This window comes from the organism of the source record quoted next, unplaced genomic scaffold (genome assembly GCF_019419815.1).
Source record: "Pyrus x bretschneideri cultivar Hongxiangsu unplaced genomic scaffold, Pyrus_bretschneideri_v1 Contig6, whole genome shotgun sequence".
Lineage (NCBI taxonomy): Eukaryota > Viridiplantae > Streptophyta > Magnoliopsida > Rosales > Rosaceae > Pyrus > Pyrus x bretschneideri.
Window position 1 is genome coordinate 9,277,751 of NW_025999798.1, and position 11,911 is coordinate 9,289,661.

At 37.4% G+C, this 11,911-nt stretch overlaps 2 protein-coding genes across 2 annotated transcripts; one reads left to right on the forward strand and one right to left on the reverse strand.

The window, feature by feature from the left end:
• The first annotated feature begins 1,912 nt into the window (after nucleotides 1-1,912).
• LOC103943551 (BTB/POZ and MATH domain-containing protein 2) lies at nucleotides 1,913-5,468 on the forward strand. Its single transcript, XM_009353858.3, has 4 exons — nucleotides 1,913-2,630; nucleotides 3,147-3,495; nucleotides 4,378-4,657; nucleotides 5,012-5,468. The coding sequence occupies exons 1-4, from the start codon at nucleotides 2,209-2,211 to the stop codon at nucleotides 5,191-5,193; spliced, it is 1,233 nt and encodes a 410-aa protein (XP_009352133.2). The 5' UTR covers nucleotides 1,913-2,208; the 3' UTR covers nucleotides 5,194-5,468.
• Nucleotides 5,469-5,953: 485 nt separating this feature from the next.
• On the reverse strand, nucleotides 5,954-11,911 carry LOC103955612 (mitogen-activated protein kinase 15). Its single transcript, XM_009367510.3, has 10 exons — nucleotides 11,421-11,911; nucleotides 10,131-10,539; nucleotides 9,867-9,994; nucleotides 9,690-9,749; nucleotides 8,742-8,891; nucleotides 8,465-8,620; nucleotides 8,171-8,382; nucleotides 7,316-7,417; nucleotides 7,039-7,199; nucleotides 5,954-6,897 (listed from the first exon to the last, which is right to left on the reverse strand). Exons 1-10 carry the CDS (start codon nucleotides 11,442-11,444, stop codon nucleotides 6,605-6,607), a joined length of 1,695 nt encoding a protein of 564 aa, XP_009365785.2. The 5' UTR covers nucleotides 11,445-11,911; the 3' UTR covers nucleotides 5,954-6,604.

The following is an 11,911-nucleotide window of genomic DNA, read 5'->3' on the forward strand; positions in this document are numbered from 1 at the left end:
AATTTAGGACGCCTTCATCTCCTTTTGGCATGTTTAATAAATTGGAAAACAATAAGGAAGAGTTGAACAAACTAACAGGTGGTGTTGTGGAGAGTTTCTGTTGTTAATGAGTAGAACAATCGATGACCATGTGGCTAGGAGGAGAATTGAAGGTATTAGACGCGCAAACCACCCATGTGAGATCAGAATGCTTTATTCTATAAGGCTATTGTAGGGCCATAAAATATTCAGACTAACGGGAATACGTCATGTGTACAATTTATCAAATATGATTATTCTATTCTTTAACAACATATGCAGACTGTTAGTCAAACTCTAATAGGCCACATTCTCTACGAAGGCCTTAAAAGTCCACAATCAAGGCCCCCATGCCCAATTCATCGTCAACGGTCCAACTCGATCGCCATGCGACATACACAGATTACCCTCATATGCAATAGGTTTGCCTATCCTTATCTTAGCAGAGCAAGACTATCTGAAGCATATTCTCGGAATCTCAAGAATATTCCTCCATCGGTTTGCATACTAGATAACACTCTGACAACAGGTTCAAAGAATCTAGACACTAAGGTTAACTCCTCAATTCTCTTTAAATAGCCAAGGCAGCCACTTTATTTTGGTAATCAAGAACTCTCACCACACCCTTATTGCTTCCTACAATTTCTATGACTTAAGCATCGAAGACCCTTTGGATAATACCACCCCGGTGTTGGTCCAACTCTGTTTGTCTCTTTTCTTTGTGTGTGTATGTTTTCGACAATTCAATCCTGGGGGGAAATTTGCTCCCATTTGTGACTTAATTTGTTTTCTAATTATTGGTATTTGTTCAAGGAAGAATTTGCTCCCATGGATGCTTTATATCAGACCATACAAGTAGTATTTCCATGTTTCCCTTGCCTACTTTGTGTTCTCAATATATATAGCTTTGTTTAGCTACTAGCAAGATAACCAGAAAAGAATTGTGGCTTTGTTTAGAGTTTTTGCTGGGTTGATGTGGATGTTGGGCAATTGCATAGGATAATGTTAGAGAGATTAAACTTATAGATAAAATTTTGTAAACTGAATGATATGAAAATTACTGATTGAATTATTACTTAATCATTGATAAACGTGATCATTCCTATTGGTGACAAATCATTTTATTTGTAAATTTTGTCTACAAATTTACAAATGGACGGAAAATGTTAAATGTCCTTGAATTGCATCATTTACTAAATTACAAGGACATAGAGACATTGAAACCAGTGACCCAAAATGAACTTCAACTAAACCATTACAGGACCAAACTTGAGATTTGACCTTAAAATTACTTTCCAAATTTATTTCTACATCAGAAACAACTTACTGATTTGTGCTTTTAAAATGATTGAAAGTGTTTTTAGAGAAAATGTTTTTGAATTTCAAAAATATTTAAGTGTTTTTCTAAAAGAAGCACCAATTTTGTGTTTCTTCCGGGAAACACTTTAAGTGCTATTCATGGATTTACTAACATATTTACTAAGAATTGTTTCCAAAAATATTTTTATCAAAAACGCTTTCAGTCATTTTAAAAACATATCCACATTCTTCTTTCAAAAATTAAAATAAAAATGCTAAAGAGACTTTTTCAAAAGTAGAACTCTGCATTTTAACACAATATTTTATAATGTGAGCACAAAAATTAAAATTAAATTGTGAAGTAATATATAGTTTATAGAGAGTCCCACTCTCATAGAGTCTCATTAGGATTTCTCAAATTAAAAAGTATTTCCCACAAGAGAAAATGAGTGTTAATGTTGTTATATCTTTTAATTGCTTATTTTATTGACATATTTAATTGCTTAATCAATGTTATTCTGATTGTTATATGTTGTCGTCTTGTTTCCTTAAAAGTAAGAACTCGAACCTCATTCCAACCTTATAAAAACCATTACCCCCACTCAATCAGAATCAAAATATTAATCTCACCACGGTCACCCCATCCACGGCCAACCCACCACGAACCCACATCGCCGCCGCCCGCCAATTCTGTTCTCGCGCTCCAACCCTTCCGATCCTCAAGTTTGGACCACCAACTCCAACCCCAAAACCCCCCAATTTTACATTCCAACACTGTTCAATCAAAACCCTAATTCCAAATACAATCCAACCCCTTTAACAATTTCCCTCCCTGAGAAACCCCAGAACATCAAAATCGATCCTTTTCGCGCCACCGGCCAGTAATTGTTAATGGACAGAATCGGGGTCCGCAATGAAGCTTTAAAACACAGCTCGTCCCCAGCGCCGCTGGCTCCGCCGGTTACGTGCTCGACGTCGTGCACGGAGACCGTAAATGGGTGCCACGAGTTTAAGATCAGTGGGTACTCCCTTGCCAAGGGTATGGGAATCGGTAAGTACGTCGCCTCCGATTCGTTTGTGGTGGGTGGGTACACGTGGGCTATATATTTCTACCCGGATGGCAAGAGCGTTGAGGACCACGCCGGGTATGTGTCGGTGTTCATAGCTCTGGCCAGCGAGGGCACCGACGTCAGGGCGTTGTTCGAATTGACGCTTTTGGATCAGAGCGAGAGGCAACGGCACAAGGTGCATAGCCATTTTCTGAGGATGCTCGATGGCGGTCCTTATACGCTTAAATACCGTGGAAGCATGTGGTATGCATTGTGAATTACTCTTTCGATGTATAATTTTGTTTTAAGTTGTATGTATATATGTCTGTATTGGATTCTGATTGCATATTGTGTGTTTAAAAGTGTGAAAATTTTCCTTGAATTGGTTAAACGAATGATGTTCAAGGTTTGAAGTTTAACCATTTTAGTTCGACTTCCGCCACAAACTTAAAGCTCCTTGAATGCAATTCGGAGATAAAATACCTCATAAAATTTGTTTAAATGTAAAGAAAGTAAAAGACCAAACAGTATTATCTTCTCTTATATGGTCTCGTCTGACAACTGGATAACCACTTAAAAGTTTTGGCCATTGTTTGCAGAGTGTATTATGTACTTCATGTTTTGGCAAAGCTGTCATTAGCATTGCTAGTGAGCATTGCAAAACACCGTAATTGTTTGGGCCTGGATTTCCGCAAATAAATATAGCGTATACGACATAAATTGTTGCCTGTAATGCTGTGGGTGAAAAACATAACTGGGTTCAACTTTTGGATGTTGCAGGGGTTATAAACGCTTCTACAAAAGAAGTCTTTTAGAGGGATCGGACTACCTTAAAGATGATTGCCTTATAATAAAATGTCGTGTTGGTGTTGTTAAGACGAATACAGAAGGACCTAAAACATACAATATAGCAGAACCACCTTCCAATATCGGCCAGCATTTTGGTAAGCTTTTAGAAAGTGGGAAGTTGACTGATGTAAGTTTCAAAGTTGACGAAGAAGTATTTGCTGCCCACAAAGTGGTGCTCGCAGCACGCTCGCCTGTGTTCAAGGCACAACTTTTTGGTCCATTAAAAGATAAAAACACTGATTTCATAATAGTTGAAGACATTGAAGCTCCCGCATTTAAGGTACTCTTGCTCTCTCTGTATGAAGGCTTCTCTTCCGCTGCACGTTTCGTTCCCCCCAGCAAAAGCGTTAATAGGTGTATAACTGTTAAAATGAATGGGGAATATGCTTTGATTTTCGTTTTTGACGCATATGGCTGAGAAATCAGTTTCAAACTTTAGCAGAAGTTTGATTGTCTCAAAGAAAGTGTTCATGTTATGGTATGAAGCAGGACATTTCTATAGGAAGCATAAACTAGGAGATCATATACATGAATTTTTTCTGCCTTTATCACCAATTTAGTAAAGCTGTTCATGCTTTTTTATGACTTTATTTTGTTGTTTATATGGATTGGTGGGTGTGCTTAGGGATGAATACTCTCTTCTTCAATTCAAATTACAATCTTAAATCATATAGTAACAGATGATAAAGGAGATGTCATTTTTGTTTATTAGCTTTATATTTTGACTGCAGACTTCAATGTGTACAAGAGAATTAGTTTCATTGTGGCTGATTATACATGTTACCTATTTGCAGCTCTTTTTTTGTTCTAAAATGTGAGTTTTTATTTGCTGAAGGATAAAAAGTTCATAGTAATGCAACCTTCAAGTGTGTATCTGATGCAGCTAGGTGTTTTGTTTTTGCATTATTCAACTATGAAACACATGTATTAAATTAACTTAATTCAAATATTTAATGGAAACATATCTACCAAGTATTTCATTGTGTTACTTCTGTCTTTGTTATTTTACTGCATATTTAGCATTGGCATTGACAATGCCCTGTTCCCTCTTCAATACATCTTTTATGCACAGAAGACGGTTGCTAACAGTTTGATTGATTTCTGCTATTCTAGTAAAGGGAACATATGAGTTTGATTGATTTCTTGTTTTGGATTTCTGCAGGTATTACTTCACTTCATCTACTGGGATTCTCTACCAGACTTGCAAGAGCTTGTGGGGCTGCTAAATTCAAGCTGGGCGTCTACAGTAATGGCCCAACATCTTCTGGCAGCGGCTGATCGCTATGCCCTCGAGAGGCTCAAACTGATGTGTGAGGCTAAACTTTGCGAAAATGTTGCCATAAATAATGTTGCAACAACGTTAGCCTTGGCAGAGCAACACCAATGTGAACAACTTAGAGCTGTATGCCTCAAATTTATTGCAGTGCCCGAAAATTTAAGAGGTAAACTTTTTTCTTTATCCGATTTGTTCTGACTGTTAATATTTCTAGACAGCTATTTTTTAAAATAGAAAAATCGTCCATTGTTGGTCTCCCAGTGTTCCTCGATTCTTCAATATCTTCTTTTTTCGTTCAAATATGAGTGAACTTCTCATGCATATTGGGGAGGGGACTTCCATTTTGTGGTGGTTTGGGTTTGGTTTTGAATTAAAGAGGTTTCACTTGTTGGTTGGAAAATGAGAACTTCTCAGGCATATATTTTTCTTTTCATTTACTCTAATAATGCGGATTGAATGTCTGTGTTGCTGTCTGTTGAATAACTTTATATTGACAAAAAGGCTGGTAAATTGTTTTCAGCTGTGATTGAAACTGAAGGATTTAACTACTTGAGGGAAAGCTGCCCTTCAGTCATCACCGAGCTACTGCGTTACGTTGCAAGTAGTGGTGATCATTCTTTTGTTACTTCTGGGTACGGGAAGGGGAACTTATTAGACGGCACTGATGGGAATGGAAGGCGAGTTAAGGCAAGGTTGTATTGATTTGGAAAATAAGCAATTAGAAGAATAAAATAAAAACAAGAGCTTTCTACGATGCATATTTTGTACTGCACTGGCTAATTCTTCGAAAAGAAGGATTAGTGGTTAGTTGGTTTTTTGTTTGTTTGTAATATCTCGTGTTGTCGAGGATCTGTTGGTGATGTAGTTTGTAAACCTCGGATGATGGCTCTGGCTGTAGTATGTGTGCATTTTTTCTTGGTCCAGATTGGAGTTGTCGTTTTTATAGATGATGAAAAATGGCAGCATCTTTACTATTATCACTTTTTGTGCTCTGTCATCCCTCTCGTGTGATTGAATATGTAGAATTTACGAAGTTACGTCATTCGATTTCGTCAGCTTTGATACTATATATATTGACATGTTGATTGTTTTATGAGGATTCATCGCGCATGTTTTGCTTGAGGAGATCAAAGTTTAATAAATTTAGATACAAGTGAGGTTTTCTAAGCGCGTCCCGACTCCCAGAATTTCAGACTGCTGAAAATTAAGAATCGATTTATGGCTCGTTTGGTGACAGATTTTATTCATTTTTTCCTTCACCATGCCATGAGCATTGAAAGTTATCCAACAATTTGATGATTATCGAGTCTTCGACACCAAACAAGCCCTTAGCATAAACTGAATCAAAATGATTTTCACTGATAACGAAAGGAAAATGATTTTCACACACTATTATGACGGACTTAGATGCATAGGTGCATGCATGAAGGTAGATCAATGAAGTCTGGATCAGACTGGATCAGAACATAAAATTGAAAGCGGTTGTATTTCACTGTACCATTCAAGCACGAAGCACCTAACCCAATTAACAAAGCAAAACAAGTTTAAATTTGCCAGTAAAAGTACCACAAAATCAAACCAGTTAACCCCCACAGATTTCCAAACATGTTCAATAAAAGGAGGGTGAGAGAGATCATTATTTCAAGTAGAAAACAATACAAGGTGAATCTACAAACATTGACGTTACGCCAGAAGGTATAAAACGAAAAATTACAACAGTTACTATGGTAAAAAAAGGACAGATGAAAAGAACCAGGTAAGTCGATGCATAGCTTGGCATTTCTTCGTTCCAAGTTGTCACGTGCCCCTTCACGTCTTTGTTCTGATTCGAATCAGAGAGTAGCGGAATCATGAAGACAGATCATACAACCCCTTCACTTTCACTTGGTGATATAAAGTACAATTGTTCGCTAAACTTCCTCTGGTGGAGATAGAAAGGGCTCAATCTTTTTCACGCAGATGTGGCATTCTCCGGAACTGTTATTCGAATCACTTAAATTGATGAAGTTTCAATTAGTGATGGATCAATCCTGGTTAGCATGCGGTGGATAACAGCTCCATCTAACATTTGTTATGGCTATATTGGATTCCACCATATAAACCCGCCAAAGAGTCAGTACCATTGGCTACCAGTTCCACCCTGAGCAGCAGCAACTTTCCTTGGTATGTATTGAGGAGGCTTTGGCTGCAGCCCGTTGGAACCTTCAACACCTTCACATTCTCCCCTCTCATTTTTACAGGGCAGATTTCTTCTCGGATATGAAGCTGCACTTGCAGCAGGGTATTGAGCCGGAGAACCTGGATTCCTCACCACCCTTCTCTGCTCAAGAGCCTCTGCTGTAGCTGCTGCGCCGCAATTATTAAAGCGTAATACCGACCCCACAACTTTCCCAGGCCTTGCAGCTCCTGCATCAAAAAGCAGCGTTACAAGTTTAAAAAAAAAAAAGTAAAGTGACTAATGGGAACAAAATAAATATTGCAAGAGCATCTAGAGGGCGAAAAACCAGACACCCTGTTAACAACATTTATTTGTAATCATGTCTGCACCTTGGATGGTATGAGGAACTTGAATTGGGAGCCTTGTCGTAGGGACCCCACTGCTCCTGTCCGTCTGTGGTTTCTCAGCTTCTTTGATGCAGCATCTTGAGAGGTCATCTGTGACATTGGTTGAATGCTGTACCTGGTTATCTGAATATGAAACACATGCCCTACAAGCACAAAATTTAGTCAATCACCAGATTTCGAATCAGATTGCGAACAATTCGATAAGAATACTAATAGAATTCACAGGTGATGCTTAGAAAACAGGAGCTACAAGGGATACCTGGGTAGCGATGCATGTGTTCTTTCAGGTGCAACAGCTGTTGTGCCATTTCCGTAGTGCTCCTCAAGATAAGTGAATTGCTTCTTGAAATGGTCAACAGCACTGTATTGAGAAAGCAAGTATATTAAAAATTAAGATAAACCTTTCTCCTTTGAAGAGCAATAAGGCTCACAAATCGGAGGAAACTTGGTTTGCATGCTCTCCTGGTGGTTTGCATGTTATTCATCCACCAAATTTGACATTCAAGGTTTAGATTCCAAATCAAATACTTGATTACATGAAATAGACCTAATATCTGTTAACACTCTGTCTACTAACATTATAAAGCCATAGTTCTTGCCTTTTCAAGATTGTAAGACGTGCATATCTATCTTACTTGTATACCGATTCCTGTACCTTATATACCTCCCACCTCAATAGCAAACTGTGAAGGCTCCTGAGAGTGACAGTTCACCTTCCTACACTAGGAAACCCTAAGAGGCTTAAAGTAGTGCATTTGAGTTTTCTTTGTTTATACGCTTCAGATGCAATATCACAGAATCATTCTTATGGAAGCCTGGTACAGTGCTAAAGTTTGATCAGATCATCATGACGTTAGCATGAGAAATCATCTGCTTCACTGGGAAGAGCAGTCAGGGTTTTATTTCGAGGTGCTTCAACTTTTCACAACTCAGAGTAACAGTTCTATTAAAACACCGACAATGTTGACCAGACATTTTGATGTTATGAGATGCAGAAAGTTGACCAGACAATGAACATCTACATGATTATAACTACAAAAGACTCTTGTAAGAGAAATGTATGAGTAGGCTATTTTAAACTAGGTTGATAAGATAAAATTTAGGATGAGAATACCTTGGATACATGAAGCCAGTTGGCTCAGATCCTTCTAAGTACTCCTTCAACATCTTTGGATGGTATTCAAGAGTCTCACGGTAAATGAGCTCCCTTACATCTTCCTTGGTTATCCTTCGCCTCTCAAATTCAAATTCCATCTTGGTAACAGGCTGAGCAGAAGGTTCTCTCTCCACCTTTGCCAAACCCTTAAAATAGGGATCAGCAAGAGCCTAAACGAAGCAGAAGAATATCTCCATTAGCAGAATTTTATACATAGTAAAAAGTAATGAAAAATTTGCATTTAACATTTACCTCTTCAGCAGTCGGTCTATCCTTTGGTTCAAATGCCAACATTCTTTCTAATAAACGAAGAGCAAGTGGGTCTGCATTAGGGAACTTCTGGGAGAAAGGAATTTGCTTCTTCTTTCGCATACTGCTCAAGTATCTGCGCGCCTTCTCATTGCGTACCTGTTTGATAAAATTTAGAATTAGACTCAGAAAACAGTAACTCAGACAATGAAATGTACACAAAATAACATATAGCCAGGATTTGTTAATACTGTAAATAAATTTATTACAGCAAACTGACCCTGGCAATTGTATCGGCAGATGGTGTTCCCAATAGTTCAGTCATCAGATCCAATTGATGGACAACGTTTTTGCCAGGAAATAGAGGCTTTCCGGTTAAGAGCTCCGCAAAAATGCATCCTATGCTCCATATATCTATTGCTGGTGTATACTGAAAATCAAAAACAGAGTGTCAATAGACTGAAAGTCACACCTGGAAAAGGAAGCAGTAAAACGAACACATTCATTGCAGTAGACTGAGATGGCTATGATTGGTGACTGCATGACCTAACTTAAAACGGTTACTGTTCAATGCCATATAAGAAGTATACGTACTCCCAATATCTAATAGTTGGCAATATTAACCTCACAGACAATGGAAGGCCAACCAAAGAAAGATTTTCATAGAAGATAGTGACGGTATGGCTCATTCTAATATTATATTGTATAAAATTATTAACAATCTGTCAAACGGCACCCATTATAGGAAGGGTTACAGATGCAGTATTGTTTTCCAGGCAAAGCCTTTGTTAGCAAAAGGGTTAACACTTAACAATATAGGATTGCCAGTGCATGCCAAAATTAATTAATTAATTTCTCTTCCAACAGAAGAAAAAATACCAATATAGGATTGCTAGTGCATATTAGGTCGGAGCTGAGTTCCTTGTAGGCTACAAACCATGACAATAGATTAAATAAAATGTCCTAAATCTATTGAAAGTAAGTTAAGGAGAAAAGGGCAGATGGTGGGATCACTGTTCACCGCAAAATTAGAAGTGAATCGGAGAAAATAAGAGATGAAGAAGCATTGCATGCAATGGGGCAATAACACACACACACACACACACACAAAAAGAATCAGTTGGAAACTTTTTAAAGAATCATTATAGCACACGGAGCTACAACTACAATACCAGATGAAAAGATCAAACTGCATCCAAAATAATGAAAGGGATAATCACTCTTGCACCTTTGAGAAAAATGATCCACACAATTCAGGGGCCCTGTACCATCTTGTGGCAACATAGTCCTGCATAGATAAGAGAAAGTTATAGATAAGACCTGAACAACTTACATTTGCAGAAAACATTGAAATCTGATGCCAAGTGGAAATTGAAACTCACAAGTTATTAAATGAGAAACTTACTGTCCAAAATATAGCGGTAGGAGTATCACTGAAAGCTACTCTTGCAAGACCAAAGTCACAGATCTTGAGCTTGCAGTCAGCATTTGCTAAGATATTTTTGGGTTTTAGATCTCGGTGAAAGACATTTGCTACAAAAACCAATATATAAAGAAAATCAGAACTAGTATTGTCAGGATCCAATTGAGTTTGAGGTAAAAAGAATCTGCAGTAATGCTAAATCTTGTAAGAAACTGCGAACAAGGTCATTACAAAGTATGAAACTACCTGTGTGTATGTACTTCATGCCTCGAAGAAGCTGATAAAGAAAGAACTGATAATGTTCTGGTGTTAAATCGTCATTTGCTTTAATAACCTGGTGTAAATCAGATTCCATAAGTTCAAAGACAACATATATGTCTTTGAATTCCCTTCTGGATGGTGGTAACAAGATGTGCTTGATCTCCACAATATCAGGATGACGTAGGAGCCTAAGAAGTTTAATCTCGCGAAGAATGCGGGTGGCATCCGATACGTGTTCAAAGATATCATTTATTTTCTTAATCGCAACCTTTTCTCCAGTATGTGTATCATATGCGGAGCAAACAACACCATAGCTTCCTTTACCAATGACTTCCTCTATTTTATACCTACTACCCTCACCATATTCTGTGAAGAAGTCCACATCTGCAGATGACTGTATGATCATAAACATACCATTTCATCAACCCGAAACCATAAGATAGGTCAGTATGCAATTGAAATGATGCACAAATGGAAACAGTTGGCCTGTACCCTCCACAACACTACAATGTTAAACGAGACCAAAAATACCGAATAATTCGCATTTGCAAATCTAAGTAGAAGATGATGAAAGAATGTTTGGAATTATTTCCCTGCATCAAGCATAACTGAAATGCAAAGAAAATCATGCCAATCCACCCTAGTACATGTCACAGTAAGAGCATCATGCAGCCAAGATGAACACCCACTAGTTATATTCTTGAAATATTTCCCTGTATATTTTGACTGAAGACTACTAGTGTTTATCATTATACAGGAGGTAAACAGCAACAAATGTAAACAGAAGATTTGTAAATGATACAGAGTATTAATTAGTTGAGTAAAACAGAGATGCACATGTTAAGCATAAAAGCAATTTATGCAATGCCTTGTATTTCAGTTTGATTAACTTTTAGTCCATGAATTACCCATAAAATGTTTTACAATACAAAATGAAAACTGAGCAACAACAGCTTCATATGACAAATACATTAAAGTCGGCCTTTTCCCGGACAGAAAAATGCACAGAAGAAAATGGCATAGAACTGAGACATCAAACATGGCACACTGTTCAGTCCATATATAAAAATAATAACATAATACAGCAGAAAAATATACTAAACATGGACCACAAAGTAATTAACAATTATCATGAATAAATTAACAAATGCAATAGCAAATCTTCCAATAAAATCATCAATAACTACCAACATGAACATATGATTGCAAACATCAAAAGGACAGCAGAAACGTTTTGCATTTTTGCAGGAATACATCAGAAGTAATTGAATTTACCTTTTTCCTTTGATCAGACTGCATCTTAGCAACAAAGCATCCAAAGGGTTTCTAAGCAGCAATCCAACAGGTGCATCTAACACTTGAGTTTAAAAAAAACCCAGACCCGGATCAAAAAAAGCAGCAAAAAGATAACCCAAATCCCACTTAAATCGAAACACCCAGATGACCAAATGTCCAAAATATCATCAAACTAATGATCAAAATCTGAAACCCAATACAATACTGAAAAAACCCAATTCCAATTCGGATGTTGTGAGAGCAAAGCAAAGAGCTTTGGTCCAAAAAGAGACAGCTAAAATGGTTTAGCGGAAGTATCCAATTTAGTTGGAAACAAATATTTTACAGATTAAGTGTGACTTCTGCTAAGCAATCCAGCGGAAATAACTAACTTTGGAGGATCTTAAGATGGCGGTAATCTCTAACGTTTTCCAGATAATATATATATTAAAAAAAAAAAAAAAAGGATTATTTTGGAGAAAAAGGTAATG